The sequence below is a fragment of the Lolium perenne genome, chromosome 6, assembly GCF_019359855.2.
Source record: "Lolium perenne isolate Kyuss_39 chromosome 6, Kyuss_2.0, whole genome shotgun sequence".
Taxonomy (NCBI): Eukaryota; Viridiplantae; Streptophyta; class Magnoliopsida; order Poales; family Poaceae; genus Lolium; species Lolium perenne.
This window is the reverse complement of record NC_067249.2, coordinates 258,811,581-258,828,720: the sequence shown is the minus strand read 5'-3', so window position 1 is coordinate 258,828,720 and position 17,140 is coordinate 258,811,581. Positions and strand designations below refer to the sequence as shown.

General features: G+C 43.5%; 1 protein-coding gene across 2 annotated transcripts; it reads left to right on the top strand.

The window, feature by feature from the left end:
- Positions 1-11,099: 11,099 nt before the first annotated feature.
- Positions 11,100-14,356, top strand: LOC127305327 (probable protein S-acyltransferase 15). Of its 2 annotated transcripts, none has more exons than XM_051335736.2 (7): positions 11,100-11,450; positions 11,803-11,895; positions 11,984-12,085; positions 12,162-12,230; positions 13,467-13,565; positions 13,685-13,767; positions 13,941-14,356. In XM_051335736.2, coding segments are annotated over exons 1-7 (720 nt in total). In that variant the 5' UTR covers positions 11,100-11,177; the 3' UTR covers positions 13,942-14,356. The 2 variants fall into 2 exon arrangements, with proteins under 2 accessions (XP_051191696.1, XP_051191695.1); XM_051335735.1 differs by having other exon boundaries at positions 11,106-11,450; positions 13,672-13,767.
- Positions 14,357-17,140: the final 2,784 nt, after the last annotated feature.

The window sequence follows — 17,140 nt, the reverse complement described above, 5'->3', positions numbered from 1 at the left end:
TATCGATAATTTCTTATGTTCCATGCCACATTATTGATGATACCTACATGTTTTATGCATACTTTATGTCATATTTATGCATTTTCTGGCACTAACCTATTAACGAGATGCCGAAGAGCCGCTTGTCTTGTTTTCTGCTGTTTTTGGTTTCAGAAATCCTAGTAAAGAAATATTCTCGGAATTGGACGAAATCAACGCCCAGGGGCCTATTTTGCCACGAAGCTTCCAGAAGACCGAAGAGGAGACGAAGTGGGGCCACGAGCTGGCGACACAGTAGGGCGGCGCGGCCCAGCCCTTGGCCGCGCCGACCTAGCATGTGGGGTCCTCGTGTGGCCCCCTGACCTGCCCTTCCGCCTACATATAGTCTTCGTCGCGAAACCCCCAGTACCGAGAGCCACGATACGGAAAACCTTCCAGAGACGCCGCCGCCGCCAATCCCATCTCGGGGGATTCAAGAGATCGCCTCCGGCACCCTGCCGGAGAGGGGAATCATCTCCCGGAGGACTCTTCACCGCCATGGTCGCCTCCGGAGTGATGAGTGAGTAGTTCACCCCTGGACTATGGGTCCATAGCAGTAGCTAGATGGTCGTCTTCTCCTAATTATGCTTCATTGTCGGGTCTTGTGAGCTGCCTAACATGATCAAGATCATCTATCTGTAATGCTACATGTTGTGTTTGTTGGGATCCGATGGATAGAGAATACTATGTTATGTTGATTATCAATCTATTACCTATGTGTTGTTTATGATCTTGCATGCTCTCTGTTATTAGTAGAGGCTCTGGCCAAGTTTTTACTCTTAACTCCAAGAGGGAGTATTTATGCTCGATAGTGGGTTCATGCCTCCATTAAATGCAGGACAAGGTGATGAAAGTTCTAAGGTTGTGGATATGCTGTTGCCACTAGGGATAAAACATTGATGCTATGTCCGAGGATGTAGTTATTGATTACATTACGCACCATACTTAATGCAATTGTCTGTTGTTTGCAACTTAATACTGGAAGGGGTTCGGATGATAACCTGAAGGTGGACTTTTTAGGCATAGATGCATGCTGGATAGCGGTCTATGTACTTTGTCGGAATGCCCAATTAAATCTCACTATACTCATCATATCATGTATGTGCATGGTCATGCCCTCTCTATTTGTCAATTGCCCAACTGTAATTTGTTCACCCAACATACTATTTATCTTATGGGAGAGACACCACTAGTAGTGAACTGTGGACCCCGGTCCATTCTTTTAATCGAATACAATCTACTGCAATACTTGTTCTACTGTTTTCTGCAAACAATCATCATCCACACTATACATCTAATCCTTTGTTACAGCAAGCCGGTGAGATTGACAACCTCACTGTTACGTTGGGGCAAAGTACTTTGGTTGTGTTGTGCAGGTTCCACGTTGGCGCCGAAATCCCTGGTGTTGCGCCGCACTACATCTCGCCGCCATCAACCTTCAACGTGCTTCTTGGCTCCTACTGGTTCGATAAACCTTGGTTTCTTACTGAGGGAAAACTTGCTGCTGTACGCATCACACCTTCCTCTTGGGGTTCCCAACGGACGCGTGCTGTACACGTATCAAGCTCTTTTTCTGGCGCTGTTGCCGGGGACGTGAAAGAAATTACACCACAAAGATTTCGAACTCCCACGTCAACTGCACGCCAGCACTCGCCTCGCGCCACGCCGAATGAGCAGTCAGCGTAAATGACCTAGCCATGTGTGACGGAGATTAATGGCGGCACCAACCCGTCCACCTACCTTCGCCTACCTCCGGTCAAGAAAAATAAATGGCCTAACCATGTGTGTATGTTTTAATGCGCACCACTACCCCCACGGCTACCCTCCGGATATCAAATTAGGTGCTCGGGCACCAGCTCCTTCCCACACAAACCGTAGCGATGCCCTCAACCTTCACCCCCACGCGATCCATGGCATGTTCTAGGGGTCACAGCCGTCGAGGCCGCCGTGGCAGGGGAAGGGGCCGAGGTGCGGGATCCCAACCGCTTGAACCCTCACCGTCACCTGAGGAGAAGGAGACTGATTGGTTCCAGACGAGTTCTTCGAGTTCGTCGTCCTCATCACCGAGGACCCTTTTGGCCCAAAGAGGCTTTCAAAGAAGTTTGCGCAATTTCTCACCGGTCGAGAGCCGGCCGTGGTTCACTTGTGGGAAGCGAGTTGCGGTTTTTGCCGATGGCCTAACGAGGTACTTTTCAACATGAAAGGTCTGATGTTCCTCCACACTGGGTGAGAGGTTCTCCAGCGTCCACAACCTGGAGGTTGGTTGCTTGCTCAACTTTAAGTACGAAGGCGACGGTGAGCTCAGGGTGAAGGTGTTCGATGTCACATGATGTCGCATGAACCACGACGGTGACAACACCGACAATGGCGAGGATGGTGAAGTTGAAGTTTTGGGATGTTCTTCCTCTGCAAAAAAGATGGTGCGAGCCTATAAAAGCATCTAGTATAGGTTTCTGGATATTCTTCCTTCACAACGAAGAAAGCCAGGGCTAACAGAAGCATCTAGTATAAGTTTCTATATGGTTTGTCTTCATAGTGAAGAAGACGAGGCTAGCGGGAGCCACTAGTGTAGGTTTTTGGATGTTTTTTTTCCTTCACGACGAAGAAGACGGGCGACAACATAAGCCTCCAATGTTTAAATTGAAATGAAATATAAATAAATTTGGTAGTTTGTTTAGATTTGCTTGTTCAAATTTTTTTAGGGGTTCTTATCAGGGTCGCTAGTGTGTAACCTCTTCTCAAATTGGAGATCAGGTACCGTCGTCCCCATAGCGCACTGCCGACGCACCCGACGTCCCTTATTTAGACTACTCATTGGAGAGAGTAACAATACGGTAGTAACTATATTTGGAAAAATACAAAGGAGCTCTCGGGTGCAACGCACCCCTATATTTTGATTTTTTTTTTTTAAAAGTCAAATTTTTATTGGGAATCAAAGATGATCAGGTATTGTACTTGAAACAAAATATTTTCCTAGGAAATTACTTATACTGTATTCTGGTAAAAAAAACAAACTCGAAACGCCACATGACCAGGTACTATTTACTTTATATTTGTCATAATTTTGTCTTTTTTTGCCCTAGAGTCCATGTGAATCATTCCGTGTCCAAACATTTTTTTGTGAGTACAAACTTGGTCATCCTTGGTTTCCATGAAGATTCAAATTTTTTTGACTTTTTCAAATTACTATAAATTTTTTGGTCTATGGGGATGCGTTGCACCCGAGAGCCACAAGTCCGCTTTACTGGTAACATGCACATGTTATTGCCTTACATTACTACCTTCATAGTGGGTAGTATCATAGTTATAGTAATATAAAATGTCATATTTATTATTTTGTAGACTAATTCTTTCTTGTAATATATGATGTGATGGTAACATAGTAGTTACCACTATCGTCTATTTTCTCTATTAATGACATTGAAATGCTTAGTTAACATATTGTTGATGTTACCATCTATGTTGCTTTCCACTATGAGTAGTCTTAGAGCGTCTTCGGTCGAGATGTACGCGTATTTCTTAGAGTTATGGCAATACGTCCAAACGGACATATATTACTAATATTTTCTTTGTATGAGTATATTTTCTCTTCACTGACTAGATGGTCACCAGTTTGAGTGGATCCACTGGAGCTCGAACCTCAAAGTACATGGCACAGCTGGCTTTCACATTATGGGGGTGATTAATTAGTAAAGTAAGCAGGATGCTTAAGACTAATTAAAGCCCATGCAAGCGTGGCTGTGTGTTGGGCACGCTAGCCGTGCATCATGCCGACATCTTCACACTCCTTAAGTCAACTTATCTTCATACCATGTCACTACAACTTGCCGCAAATCATAAAAGCATTGACTGTTAAGTACTTTACAGAGATAACCCTGTTACATGTAAAAAATACGTACTCTTATACTCCCACCGTTTTAAAGAGTATGACGTCCTCGTTTTTCGAGAGTTTTGTTTAACCAAGAAATACTTAAAGTATATAAAAATTATTTGTATGAGATTAGCATCATTAGAAATTGTTTTTCAATACAAATTCAACAATACTAATTGCATATAATATCATCGAAATTTTGTTGCTCAATTTTTATGGTCAAACTTCATCTTAAAATATGTGTGCGGCTTATTCTTTGAAATGGAGTTAGTATTAGTAGTTTCAGGAAGTTGCAGCAGTTACTAATTTAATGTCATTGCCATTTTTTCTGAGGGGTTAACGAGTCAAATGATGATCATCATCTTTACTACGAAAAAATAGAAAGTCACATAATCGGTTAAGGCTAGCTAGTGCTATATATAAGTTGAATGTAGTTTGTGATTTTGTAAGTTCAATCAGTTCCATTAGCTGATTTGGCAGATAAGTGCAACACACACATGGATGACATCAAAAGTTGGTGCGCTCTTGATGACACAACATTAGACGTTAAAAGCTAGATTATGCAAAAGAGCTGTACGGACCGAATATGATTTTGATTTGTTGCAGGGATCGATCTCATGAGTAGACTGATTAATTTATGGTTCGCGGCCACGACGAAAATTATAAATCGAGCATCTGGTCTGCCACCTTTCCCCAAAGATTCCTCGACTCCATCTCAGGTAGGTACGAACTGGTTATTAAAGAATTATTAATTATTAAGTAGTTAATATATAGAGCATGAAACCAATGAATGTTACACTAGCTAGGTTTAGGGAAAGTCCAGAGTAAGCGTAGAAGCAGTGCCCTGCAAACCAAACATGTACTGTATGTTTTTTCAGTATATGAAAGGGAGACAAAAAAAAAATTAAAAGATATACACGATACAAAAATTGTTCCTCAAGGATATGAACTGTATATGATTTTGCCTGTGCTCAGCTTTCATCCTGAAAGTGTGTAAGCATGCCACATAATGAAAACACTTTACTTTGCAAGCATATCAAATATTTTGTGTTCAATTATCCAGGATCACTTAGCCCTGATTAATTGGGGAGTTTTATGTCCACTAGATAGTTGTTGGCACACATGTATTTTACTATATACTCCGTTAGGGATTATAAGGCATGTAGACTAATTCGCTAAGAGCAAAAAAATTATAACTTATCTTAGTAATTACTGCATACACCAATAGTTTCACATGCATGAGAGAAAAGAGAGAGAAAAGGAGAACATGTATTGGCGAAGAGAGGACAATAAATGAGAGAGGTCTTATAATGTTTAACAATTTTAAAAAGAACATATGCCTTATAATCCCTAACACGGGATTACCATGTACTTTCTATATTTTTGTGAATCAACGTCCTTCCCTTAACTCAAGGTTAATCCCGTAGGTGGGAGTACCTGAATCATACATTATTTTAAAACTTTTGGTACTTTTATATACGATGTACTTATCATTGTCGTAAGGATATACATGATATGACATACTATATTGGATTTTGATTGTTTTGAGCAATTTATCTCTCATATATGCTCAAAGTTTCAACATTCTTCCGGCCCTACTATAAAGCGGGATTTTAATATATTCGTGAGCATTGAAATTTTTACTTGAAAATCATGTGTCCAGCTTCAACATATCATGTTTTTTTGTGTCGTTAATTTGGAGATGGGATTAGATAATTCATTGCATGGTGTAGAACTATGATTTTGTTCCTAGCTATATACATCAAGGTACTTGTAACTTCTATGGATGAATATATAGCTATTTTGTACATACTTTATCGTAAAATTATGTTATCCTTCACAAAGGAAGGGTGAGCTCCACCTGAAAGGTAGCCTGACATGTATTCTATAATGTATATTGTTTCTTGATAAAAGCATAGTCAAATGATTGAACACATGACATAAACAACAAATAAGGAAGTTATTACTTATATAATTAGCTTACCTTTACTTAGCTGACACATTACCATAGTAGTATTAAGCAAAGAAAGCTAGCTCCAAGTAATAATAAATTTTTGTAACCAAATATGAGCGGCGGAAGTTAAGATATTGTGCGAAGCTCCAAGGATAAAGCCATACATGTTTACTTAGTGGTGCCAAAAGTAACACTTTTCTACATCAAAGGCAACATTTTCATTTGTCATTCGTCAATGGTGCAGGAGAGAGAAGATGAGGAAGCAAACCTTAAAAGTTGCCGAGGTTTAAGGTCCCTGGATTCTATGGAGTTGAGCCCTATAGACATAAACAAGAGCTAGCTAATCCTTGGTTCCAACGCCCGCCCTAATCAGCACTAGCAATTAAGTGTTTCTTTATTTCAATCAAACAAAGGACAGTACGAGGAAAAGGACACACATGATTACACTGCACGTCTACTCCTCTAGGCACCTCACAAAACGGGTAAAAACTAGGAGGTTGTACTACCACAGGTGGTTATACTAATTAGGAGGAAACCTTGAGGCTATTCTGATAGAAACTAGCTCATGTCTGAGTTTTGGTGAAAATGTCAAAAATTCTAGATCTAACTGTAATAGATGTTAATCGACAATAACATGTGGAACGGCGTGTGTCGTTACAGGAGTTTTGTGTGAAATCTAGATCTAATTATGTGAAGACAACAGAGGACAATAACCCGTGGGACCATGTGAGTCATATAGACTGACGTGAATTGAAACAGAATCACATACAATCGACATCTTAGTTTGTAGGATTTTCCTACGACAAAGACCATCAAAACCGAGTTGCACATCGAGCGAGTGATATTCAAAAGTTTTTGCGATATAATTGTAGAAGATTTTTTAAAAGCTAATTTTTCCATTGAGCTAGCATTATTGGTTTATTGTTAGTTCTGCCTATAGTAAAATATGTTTCTATTTTTACTATACTAAGTGATTGTGTTATAATCATACACACACACACACACACACACACACACACACACACATATATATATATATATATATATATATATATATATATAGCATTAATGTCCCAAGACTATTTTTCTATTTGTATTATTCTTTAGAATTTTTCCTACCTCAGATTTTCCGTCCTTCGTCACTATCTAATCGTATAGATGTTAATCGACAAGAACATGTGGACGAAGTGTGTCGTTGCAGAGCTTTATGTGAACTTTAGATCTAACTATGTGAAACAGAGGACAGTAGCCCGTGAGACAGATGTGAGTCATATATAGTGACGTGAGTTGAAACAAAATCACTTGCAATTAACATCGTAGTTTATAGGATTTTCATGTGACAAAGACCATCAGGACCGAATTACACATCGAGCGAGTGATATTCAAAAGCCTGGATCGACTGAATTATAGAAGATTTTTGTTGTTAAAAAAAGTTAAATTTTGCCACTGGAGCAACCATTATTGGTTTATTGTTTGTTCTACTTATAATAAAATATGCTTCTATTACTCTATTAAGTGGTTGTGTTATAATCATATATATAGAATTAATGTCTCAAGACTATTTTGCTACCTGCATTATTCTTTAGAATTCGCCCTACCACAGTTTTTTTCTCCGTCCTTTGTCACCGTCTAATCGTACTAGATGTTAGTCCACAATAACATGTGGAGATTTTTATGTGAACTCATAGATCTAGCTATGCGAAAATAAGAGAGGACAATAACCCGTGGAACGATGTGAGCCATATAGACTGACGTTGGTTGAAATAGAATCACGTACAATCAACATCGTAATTTGTGAGATGCTTGCCAAGTGGGACAGTCATTGGTAACCGTCGGTCATCTAGTAAAGTTTCTCATTTGCGGCTATAACTGGCCTTTGTCGTTTCTTTGCATGCACCTGCTCGATGATATCGTTAGTACCTAGGGCATAACAGAAAAATGATTCTCTCACGCACCACGAATCTAAGATAGAGAGTCTGCTTACTTAAACATTACATAGTTAGTCTACCAACCAAGCCATCATTACATTTGTCGGCATAATTTTTCATCTTTTGGTAGCTTTTATATATATAAAATATAATGGTAGCCTCAAACCGAGCGTTGCACTCAAACAGCTTTTGTTGCACTATATCAAGCCCTACATGTCAGAAGTATGCAACAGAGAGAATATTATTCGACCGCCGCTTAAATCGCATGAACAAAGACCACACTATTTTAAAAAAACTATGGCTATCAATTTCTCAGTTCATTAGAGGGAAGCTTTTGTAGATGCACCAGAATTATATAGAGGGTTGAAACTTAACCGGAGGAAGAAAAGAAAAACCATTTGGAAGGGGAGGTGCTGTGAAAGGCATGAGATGGATGATGGGTGGCGGTGGGCCCGGGTGCCCCTGATGTGGGCAACAACCTAGTACCGATCCCATTGAGCCCAATGCATGTGGCCCCCACTGCTCCACCACCCCCTGCCTGCCCACTCCAGACTTTCACGAGCCAGCTTACTATTCAACCCTGCCCCGGCCCCACATCCCAGTCAGCACTGCTCTCACAAGTCTCAATCGCCTCATCTGCTAACTTTGCAGCTGATCCTACTGCTAGTGTTAATACATACTCCTGTGCGCATATCACTCTCTCCTTAGGGCATCTCCAACGGAACGACGCAAAAAGACGTTGGGCGACCATTTACGTCCGTGTGGACCGGAAATGCGTCTGCATCTAGCTTCAGTGGAGCGACGCATCATGTCCGGGGCGTCCGCGGTGACGCAAACGCGACGCAAATATGCGGCACGTTTGCGTCTTCGCGGACGTTGCGCGGTCGCGCCTAGCGTCTGCTCGCTTCCCCACTAGCCCACCTGGCAGCGACCCTAGCTTGATCGGCCTAGAATTAAAGCACAACAAGCGCGCCAATGTCAACCGCCAGAATGGCAACCGCGCCGATCAACCCGCCAACCGCCGGAATGGAGCGCCGAACCGTCGCGGAAGAGCAACCGCATGCCTCTTTGTTATACGCGCCGCCATTAATCCCCGCAGAATATAACCCCTGTGTCTGTAATTCACGTCCAACCACATGCTTCTTCTTCTTCTTCTTCTTCTTCTTCTTCTTCTTCTTCAACACCTGCTAGCCAGACGCCATGAGCGACTACACCCTGCCGTCGGACTCGGAGAGCGAGGGCAGGTCGCCCGGATGGCTGCATTGGTAGGAATCGCCTGCGACGCCAAGCGATCCGGGCTCCACGCCCAGCGACCCTGCCTCCACGCCGAGTGAGGTGCAGGAGGACGGAGGCGCCGATGCCAGCGATGGCCAGGAGGAAGATAGAGGCGTCGCGTGCTGGCAGTGATGGCGAGGACGAGGAGGAGGACTCTGACGCTAAGTTCGCCCGGCTGGAGGCGCAGGAGGCGGTGGACGACAAGGCGGCGACAAGGAAGGAGGCCAGGGCCCGGGCAAGGGCGCAGGCGCGGGCCGCGTGTCATTGTCGTCATCCGTTCACCGACGACGACGACGAAGACGACAGTACGCCCGACTCCAAGTCCTCCACGGAAGCGTCGTCGCCCAGCTCCTTTTCCGACGAGGATGTGACAAGCAAGAGACGCAGGAGTCAGGACGACGAGGCAGGGCCTTCTAACAAGAATGCGAAAAAATATTTTAGTTTTTTTGTTTTAAAATTTATTCTTGTTTGTATGTTAAATTTGAACTTTTTCGATTTGAGTAATCTATCTGGTGAAGTGTTTATGGCAGCAACAAGACCTTTCCGCACTACTTATTTTCGCGTTTAAACTTGGTCATTCATACAAATTGGTGAGTCATTCAACAAAAATGAAAAATACATAACAGTTACATGTCCAAAATGCGTCGGACCGGTGGGGATGACCCCCGACGCAAACGGATATTTCGAGTCTCGCGGACATTTTTGCGTCCGTCAAGCGACGCAAATGGACGCCCGCGGACAATTTAGGCATCTGAAATGCATCGCCTCGTTGGAGATGCTCTTAACACACACGTATTTTGCTAGTGATCCAAGTCAATTAGTGACGACAACAACGGTGGAAGTGTTGTTACTTGTAGGGACAAAGGCAGCAATGGCATGGTACCACGGCACGGATGCATTATTGCTGAATAATATGGATGGGATCTGGTGGTACTGGATTTTTATTTTAAGGAGGGAGGTGTGGTACTCGAATTGGTGCAGGTTTTGGAAACCCACTGTTCATGTCCTGGATGCTTACTCACCTTTCATTTTCGTTGCAGGTAGTTCCGCATATATGTGGAAATTTGTGAACATTAGATGCTCACTGTAGCTTAATTATTAATCCGACGTACGATGTCGTGTCCGGTGTGTACGGATCTTCACAATATGAGGGTGGTGTCACGGATTTTTCGCTGCAAATATTAGCGTTGGAAGTTCTCTTCGCAAATTCCTCGAGGACATTCCACGGGTCCACATATCAGTGAAACGAGTGATTGGTTAAAGTAAGGTTTCAAATGTCTAAAGATGGCCGCATTATACTCCCTCTGTTTCTAAAAACAGGAAGAGATTTTTCTTTTGAAAAGACCAAGATAGCAACACCATAACCATATTTTGGACCCCAACCACTAATCGATGGTCCAGTGTCCCGCTATGGCAGCATCGATGACCGCCATGATATATGCAGCTTCAAATAGCTATCCTAGCTATTTTTTGAGGGAAGTTTCGATAGCTTAGCTAAGACCCCACCGTGAAATGGTCTTTTGGAGAAAAAGATCACATCATGAAACTATGACACAATGACGTGATTGCAATGGAAAAACAAGAAGTCGTACTCGTACTCCATCTATTATTTGTTGCTTTGTTTTTGTGTACCACTATTTTTAGATAATTAAGACTTGGTTGTTTTCTTTAGATGAGTAAAAAGTACGAAAATTGCATGATTAGGATGTGACGCATACTTCATTTTTTATTTAGCCTTGTCTATATGTGCCTATATTTGTAGGTGAGGCATTTTTGTCTTTCATTTGTAGGTGGGTACAGCTTTTGCAGGTACCTATTAAAACACGCTGACAAAGCATAATGCCCTTACTTTTATTCATTTAGAGAATTTTAATTCTATTTATGTTTAGCATAATTTGGATTGATTTTTTTCGAGGGTGTATTTGGATTGATTTGTGTTACTGATTTGATTTGTCCTAAACATGAATCACATGGGCTACCTAAAGCCCATATGATAAGATGCTGGGCCTATCACCAACCATTTACTCGAATCCCAACTCATGGCTTAAACTAGCCCACCCGACAGGCCCACGGAAGTTCTCGTTGAAGAGAGGCCTCGCCGGAAGCTCGGAAGAGTGCGACCTCGCCGGAGATGGCGCGCAGGAGGGGCGCCGCGGCGGCGTTGACGGCGGCCTTGTCCTCGCCGGCTCTAGTGGCGGCGGTATCCGTGATGGCGCTGGGATACTACTCCACGGTGTTCGTCTTCCTGGACCACTGGCTCGGCCTCGGCACGACGGCCGGCGCCGCCCACGCGGCCGCCTTCTCCCTCATCGTCGCCGCCTGCTTGTTCTCCTTCCTCTGCGCTGCGGCCGCGGATCCCGGCTCAGTGCCCGCCGCCTTCTCCCCCGACGCCGAGGACCCGCAGGTACAGGTCCCACCGTCCCAGATCTCTCTCGCCTTCTCTCAGGCCCTCCTCCTCTTCTTTTTCCTTGGAATTTAGGTGCTTATCCAACTGCAGCATCTGCTCGATCTTGCACGTTGTATGTATTTTACAGTGGATCAGCTGTATGCCTATCTTTGCTATAAAAAAAAGCTTCCTGTCGATCGATCATGCTTAAGCTGAACTAAGCGTGCATCCATTATGATTTTCCTCTCGATTTCATCTCTTTGTTGCGCAGCTGGTAGCTGCTAGTGATTGTAACCACAGTAGTAAATTTAGGATAGCCGATAACTGAACATTTGAGAGCTCCCTGATAAATCTCATTTGGTCGTGACAGGGTCTGAAATCAAGGTACTGTGACAAGTGTTGCATGTACAAGCCTGCTCGAACCCACCATTGCAAGGTTTGCAAAAGGTGTGTTCTGAAAATGGTAGGTGCGGTTATCTATGTCGGTAGTGATTCTGTTAGTTGCAAATTGAAGCCGTGCTAAAAACGCCTGGTAATGCTTTCAATGTCAGGATCACCACTGTGTGTGGATCAACAACTGCGTGGGCTATGCGAACTACAAACCTTTCATCATTTGCGTCCTGAATGCAACCATAGGGTCTCTTTATGCATCGGTAAGTTACTGCGTTGAACTAAAATGGGCATATTTTCACAGAGCATTTCTCACGAATGCTCAAAAATATCTTGCAGGTGATATTTGTGCGTGATCTTCTACAAACAGAGCATAACTTTCATATTCTTTATGTCAAGATAATCCATGTAAGTGACTCAATATACAGTCGGCCATCTCTTCGTGCTACCTACCATATTAGCAATTTTATTTGAGACCATCCTACAATTTTATTAATATCGACCCCTTTGTCTATCTTGATTTGCCATGCCATTTCCATCGGCATTCTTTTTTCATTTATCTCCATGATATTGGAACTGCTATGCTTAAATAAAAATTAGACATTTTGCCTTTTTGTGTCATGAAGGTCAAATGACATTTATGACCTCTTATATTTCTATGATTATCACCAGCCAAACCCAATGGTCAATTAGGGTACCAACAGCGATAGGAAGCACCGACGGTTGTAAATGTATTTTGACCTGCCAGGGTCCAGCGGAAATTATCATAAAATAATTAGCTATATTATCTGAGAGTGGATCTTTTTCTTTCATAATTCTTGTGAAGTGTGAGTTTTTCATGCATTTCAACTCAACAGTAACTGATCACCAATCATGGAAACCAAACAGAAAGACTTCGATGCAGGACAAAAGGAAACAATCTGAACTTATGGAAGAGCTTCCTTTCTTTTTGAACTCATAGGATATAATAAGGAAAACTTGTGTGTTCTACTTCTCTATTCTGATCTAGCAAGAGCATTATTATTGAAATTAAAGAACATGGTTGTGCCTCTGGTATAAATAATACTACTAGTAAATTATTCAGATGATAGAGTTGTTATGCATACGATAAATGTATATGGTTCATTAACTGGGCTGTAACATTGCAGCAAACATGTCATGCAGTTACTCTTTATTTAGCAAACTTTAATGGGAAATCTACTTCGGCTCATAGGTGTAGATGCACCCAATATTCAAAATCATATTTCAAAATGTCTAAAAATTCTGAAAAAAATATTAGGGTGTACACCCAGACGTTCTATGTTCGCACATGAAGGAAAAATATTATTTTTGTGGCCAATGTAAAAAAAAACAATTTCCGGCGCTCCAAAATAGCTTTTAACGAGATATTTTTTGTCTTTTTCCATAGTGCACACAAAATGTTTTTTCCTGCCAAACTTTTGTGAGCAAACATAAAATGTGAGGAAGCACACTCAGAATTTTATTTCGCAATTTTTAAACATTTGGAAATAAATTTAAAATACATATTTTATAATAAGTGCATCTAGACCTATGAGCCAAAAGACCATGTCCAAAATTAACTTGTTTTTAGTTTCCTACTTCATACTATAAGAGCAATGATCTAGTGCTCTCACAAAAATGCAGATCTTGGCTGGAGTCATATTATTCTCCTTGTGCTTGACCATAGGTTCTCTATTGTGCTGGCACATCTATCTCATGTGCCATAACATGACAACCATAGAGGTAAGTTACTGTTTCGAATTCCAGGTGTCTGTATACATGACAACCTCGTAATCATTCTTTGTCTTTATACCTAATTTGATTATTCTTACTACCGTCTTAACATCAGTATCGTGAGGCAGTTAGAGCGAAGTGGCTTGCAAAGAAGAGTGGACAGAACTACCGTCACCGCTTTGATCAAGGCACGAGGAAGAATATTCAAATGGTAGTGTTGCACACAACACAGGAAACCACATAAACATCATAAATTCACATTTTATAATCATTAGAACTTCAGTTTCTAAGCTTTCAAATTTGGTGCTGAAATTTTTATCATGGTTTCAGTTTTCACCATATTTTTGGTGCTCCAGTTATCTGAACTTTGATTTGTCTGTACAGATTATGGGTACAAATGTTTTCTGCTGGCTTTGCCCCACAGCAACGGGACATCTCAAGGATGGCACAGAGTTCCAGAACACCAACAACTGATCAGGACGAAGAACAACATTGCTTGACAAACACAACATCAAGATGTGCAAATTATTTGGTGACCAAATAGATCATTTGTACCATTGGATTGTTGACACCCACGCAGACGTGAAGAACTCCGAAAATTTCCTCAATCATGTAGCATCATGTAAATCTTACCTCCCCCTCCCCCTTCCAACTTCAGTGTATGTTCAAATTTATAGGTGCGTGTACAGTAGCTTGAGTTTGGGTATTGTTTGTGTATTTAATTGCAAATGTAACCAGAACATTTGTCTGAAAATTTGAGCTGTGAACATGGGAATGTGGAAGGAAGTTTTTTCTGATAATCTTCATTACTTTAATTCTGAGCCCAGCTACAGTGATGGATCTTGGTGGCTACCGTGATTACGAAGCAGAGGATAGTTGAGACCATCATCTAGCTGAATTTGCAATTGGTCTTAAGTCAGATTTTTTTTTTTCTCTACAGTCGTATTCATTCCCACATTTCCCCATCCCTGCTTCATTATTCATTCCGATCAACCTAACAAAGAAAATTGTTCATTATTTCAATCTGGTTTTTATCCGGTTTTATCATGGGCCCAGCTCTCAGCCTTCATAGGCGTCCCTGAAAAAAAATCAAAACATAGACTAATTTACACACTATTGCTGCATCTGGGTATTTTTGGGCCTTCTGCTGTTATTTCCTTGGTGACGAAGGGGAAGCAGAATAACTGGTTGCTTCAAGTCCTTCTGTTCTCGGCGAGGAGTGGGAGCTGGTGGTCTTGGGAAGGAAGTGGTCATTGCTGAAACGTCGATGAAGATCAGCAGCAGCTAACAGGTCGCATGGCTGCAGGGATTTCAACTTGCTCCACCTTTTTTTAAGGATACGTCATGGATAGACGTATCTGAATCATAAAAGAGAGGCCAGAAGGCCGAGATACAACACGCTCGAGGCACATGCATCCACGAAGCGCAACCCCCGCTACCTCCGGAGGGAGATAGCACACACACATTACCGGACTACTCGCGGCATCTCCACTTATCTACTGGCGCAAGGGATTCTCTAAAGGTCCCAGCTACTCTCCACAGTTTCGCCTCGTCAGAGATCTTTGAGAGCACCGTGGACTTGGAAGGTGCAACGCCGTCGAACACTGTCGTTTCGGTGTCGCTAGAGGCACCAACAAATGAGACTCACACCTGTCCAAAGGTCGCGGTCCCCTCCAGGCCCTCCACGCTTGCCCTGCAGCCATCCAACAAAGTTTGCGTCCATCTGCGGCATCCAGTGTAGCTTCCCCCACCAGCGCAGACAAGTCGCCCAAATCTCTCGTGCCAATACATATCCCATCAGTAGGTGGTTTAAGGTTTCCTCGTTCTGATCGTAGAAAGGGCATGAAGCCGGATGGGGAAGACCTCGCGTGCTAAGCCTGTCTGCAGTCCAACATATGTTGTTCCTAGCCGTAAGCCATAGTAAGACCCTGCAGTTTGGTGGAGCCCTCGGGCGCCAGATCTGAAGCACCCCTGGCATCTCCACCCTCACCCCGAACATCGCATGGTAGCCTGAGCGCGCGGAGTAGGAGAAATCTTTCTCCCAGACCCATCTGAAGCTATCCTCTACACCCTCTACGAGGGCTACATCCTCCAAATGGTCTGCCACTTCGAAGAGCTCCCGAATTGCTGACACGTCTAGGTCGGGTGGGATGTCATCCAACCAAGCGCCAGTCAATCCTTCTCGGACCTTACGCAGTCGCACAACATGTTTTGGGACCGCCTTCACAAGGTTTGGTGCTATGTCCGTCAGCCGACCCTCAGGGAGCCACCAATCCGTCCAGAAAAAGGTGGACGCCCCATCTCACCTAGCACCAAGTAGGTTGCCCCTTCAAAGAGATGTCTCACCACATGTGGTACTTGAATGTTCAGCTCTTTCCATGGCTTCGAGTCATCAACTCGTCGAAGCCACAACCATCTGGCCCTCAGGGCGATGTTCATGTACCGCAGGTTGGGGATGCCAAGCCCTCCCAAATCCTTTGGGGCACAGACTTTATCCCACGCCACCAAGCAGTGGCCACCTTTAACATCCTTCCGACCTTTCCACAAGAACCCCCTTATAATCTTCTCGATGGCCGTGAGCGTCTTCACTGGGATGTCAAGGGACATCATTGAGAAAATGGGGATCGCCGAGAGCCTCGCTCGAACCAGCTCCAGACGTCCACCTCTATCCAAAAGAGAGGCCCTCCAACTTGGCAGCTTGTTGGCCACCTTATCCACTAGGTACTGAAGTTGTGATGTCGTCGGTTTCCTCAGTGTCAGGGGAAGCCCAAGGTAATGGAGAGGAAAGGGGACCACTGGGCATCTGAGCTCGCGGTCAATGACCCCTTCGTCCGTACTGGAACATCTAATGAGATTTGCCGAGCATTTATCTATGTTGGTGCTGAGACATGCGGCATCGCCAAAGTCCTGAATGATCGCAGCGAAGACCTTGAGATCCAGCACCAAGGGGCGCAGGAAAATAACCACATCATCTGCATATATGGAGGTACGGTGGCGCAGTCCAGATGCGGCCAGCGGGGTGAGCAAACCCACAGTCGCGGCCTTCTCGGTCATCAGGTGAAGTATCTCCATAATCAGAATAAAGAGATGTGGAGATAGCGGACCCCCTGTCTCAATCCACACCTCACTACAAGAAAAGTTGCCATGGCCGACGAAGTTGAAGTCGCGCCGTGGTTGCTGGTGTACCATGGCCGACGATTTTGGGTCCCTCCGTGGTGCATGTCAAAACTTTTTTTTTCTCGTTTTTGAGGCCACCTAGCCCGACGAAAGCGGCCAAAACGTCGCGTATGGTGGCCCGGGACGTGGTGCATCTCGAAATCTCGGGTTCGCCGGCCGAGTCAACGCAAATCCGCACCGCCGAGGGATGTATGGCCCAGATGGCAGCCTCTCTGGCATTGTTTTTTTTCTCGATCGCGCCATCTCGTTCAACGTTCTCCGATCGAGCCGTTTACGATGCAGGATCATGGGTCCCGCATGTCATCCTCTATGAACCAAAATTCTTTCTATTCTTGGATTTTTTGACCCCCTGATTTCTGGCTACTTCCTTTTTCTTTTGATCCCTTGCCGCCTTGGAAACGTTGAGA

Bases quoted from the DNA above. Each gene is read 5' to 3' on its own strand.
- LOC127305327 (XM_051335735.1), top strand. From the start codon at position 11,178: ATGGCGCGCAGGAGGGGCGCCGCGGCGGCGTTGACGGCGGCCTTGTCC. The intron at 12,086-12,161 runs GTAAGTTACTGC...AATATCTTGCAG, and splicing joins TAGGGTCTCTTTATGCATCG to GTGATATTTGTGCGTGATCT. The intron at 12,231-13,466 runs GTAAGTGACTCA...ACAAAAATGCAG, and splicing joins TTTATGTCAAGATAATCCAT to ATCTTGGCTGGAGTCATATT.